Genomic DNA, 1,874 nt, shown 5'->3' on the forward strand with positions numbered 1-1,874 from the left:
GAGCTGATGAACACTGCTGAGAGGGGGAGCTGAGCTGAAGAGACACTGCTGAGAGGGGAGCTGAGCTGATGAGACACTGCTGAGAGGGGGAGCTGAGCTGATGAGACACTGCTCAGAGGGGAAGAGCAGGATGAGCTGAGCTGAAATTGGGGAGCTAACCCCCAAAATAAAGTCTTTCTCACCTTGTCATTGCTGAATCAGACTTGTGCTGAGATGTCCCGGCACAGATAACCATATACAGGGGAGACATGGATGGGATGTTGGTGTTGTATTGGGGAGGAGCAGGCTATCATAGAGTAGGATAGAAGTGTATGCTGTTGGCATTGCCGGCCCCATGTTGTGCGGGGTCAGGTGACGTGTGTCTTGTGCTCCCTCCTATATCGTTCCCCTGTGTTGGGTCGTCTGATATTTGCGCCCCTCCTCAGGCTTTCCTCTGATGTGATCCGGGGAGACGTGACCTGGCGGCATTACCACAAATGAACAATAAATAAGAGGAGAAGCTGAAGTTTAATGAGGTCATCTTATATATATCTGTGTATATAGGGGGTGACACCCCCACACAGGTATCCAGAGCGCAGTGCGCCGTGACCATCAGCCGTCCATCCGGGATGTGTAGTGACAGGCCGCACAAGCACATCCAGCTCATGTCAGAGGGAATCAATCACTGCACTGACCGCAGGCCTCTTCCTGCTCCCTGGACTGTCATGGCGGATCTGTAACTCACATGTAGGCAAATGACGGTCACGTGATGAGGGAGAAAAGGTTTTCACGGGATGCAGCGTGTACTGTCTGTGACTCTGTCACATGTCCCAGGCTGCAGTTTATTATAAACTATTATTATAAAGCATCAGTTTGTATTGTTTGCTTAAGTGACCCAGGCCTCAATGTATATTATCTGTATGTGTCACATGACCCAGGCTGCATCGTATATTAACTGTATATGGGTCACATGACCCAGGCTGCATAGTTTATGGACTGTATACCTGTCACAGAACCCACAATGCAGTGTGTACATTTTCGGTATAGGTGTCACATGACCCAGGCTGCGGTGTATATTGTCTGTATAGGTGTCACATGACCCTGGCTGCAGTGTATATTGACCTGTATAGGTGTCACATGATCCAGGCTGCGTTGTATATTGTCTGTATATGTGTCACATGACCCTGGCTGCAGTGTATATTGTCTGTATAGGTGTCACATGACCCAGGCTGCAGTGTATATTGACCTGTATAGGTGTCGCATGACCCAGGCTGCAGTGTATATTGTCTGTTTAGGTGTCACATGACCCAGGCTGCAGTGTATATTGTCTGTATAGGTGTCGCATGACCCAGGCTGCAGTGTATATTGTCTGTATAGGTGTCACATGACCCAGGCTGCAGTGTATATTGTCTGTATAGGTGTCACATGACCCAGGCTGCATGGTTTATTTTCTGTATAAGTGTCACATGACCCAGGCTGCAGTGTATATTGACCTGTATAGGTGTCACATGACCCAGGCTGCAGTGCATGTGGTAAAGTACTCAGTGGTAGATCCAAAGCTGTTACTGTACTGTAGGTGATGTAAATTTTTACATGTAAGACATTCGCTGTGTTTGCAGCTTCCAGTTCCGGATAGACGAATGTATTAAGCAGATGTCGGAGATTCTCAGTCACGTGAAGAGCACCGGCAATGTGGCAGCTAACGCCAGGAACACGGTGGCACAGGACGCCGACAATGTTCTGCGCCCCCTGATGGACTTCCTGGATGGCAAGTGAGTACTGCGACTCTTCTCCATCCAACTTTCCACCGCAGACTTTGGAAAAAGGAAATGGGCCAATTTTTTTTTTACTTCCGTCCTTGTGATATCCACCCCATCCCACCCCACCCCATCCCA

The 1,874-nt window shown here is 48.9% G+C and overlaps 1 protein-coding gene across 1 annotated transcript in view; it reads left to right on the forward strand.

Moving 5' to 3' along the window:
• The window catches only part of LOC108799480 (protein unc-13 homolog B-like), a gene marked incomplete at its 5' end in the record, with an annotated part of 285,160 nt that overhangs the window by 261,633 nt on the left and 21,653 nt on the right, over nt 1-1,874 (forward strand). Inside the window, one exon of the mRNA XM_018571343.1 lies at nt 1,599-1,751. Coding sequence (XP_018426845.1) covers nt 1,599-1,751 — 153 coding nt within the window. The remainder of the gene's footprint in view (nt 1-1,598; nt 1,752-1,874) is intronic.

This window comes from Nanorana parkeri, unplaced genomic scaffold (genome assembly GCF_000935625.1).
Source record: "Nanorana parkeri isolate BGI_ZX_2015 unplaced genomic scaffold, ASM93562v1 scaffold1737, whole genome shotgun sequence".
Lineage (NCBI taxonomy): Eukaryota > Metazoa > Chordata > Amphibia > Anura > Dicroglossidae > Nanorana > Nanorana parkeri.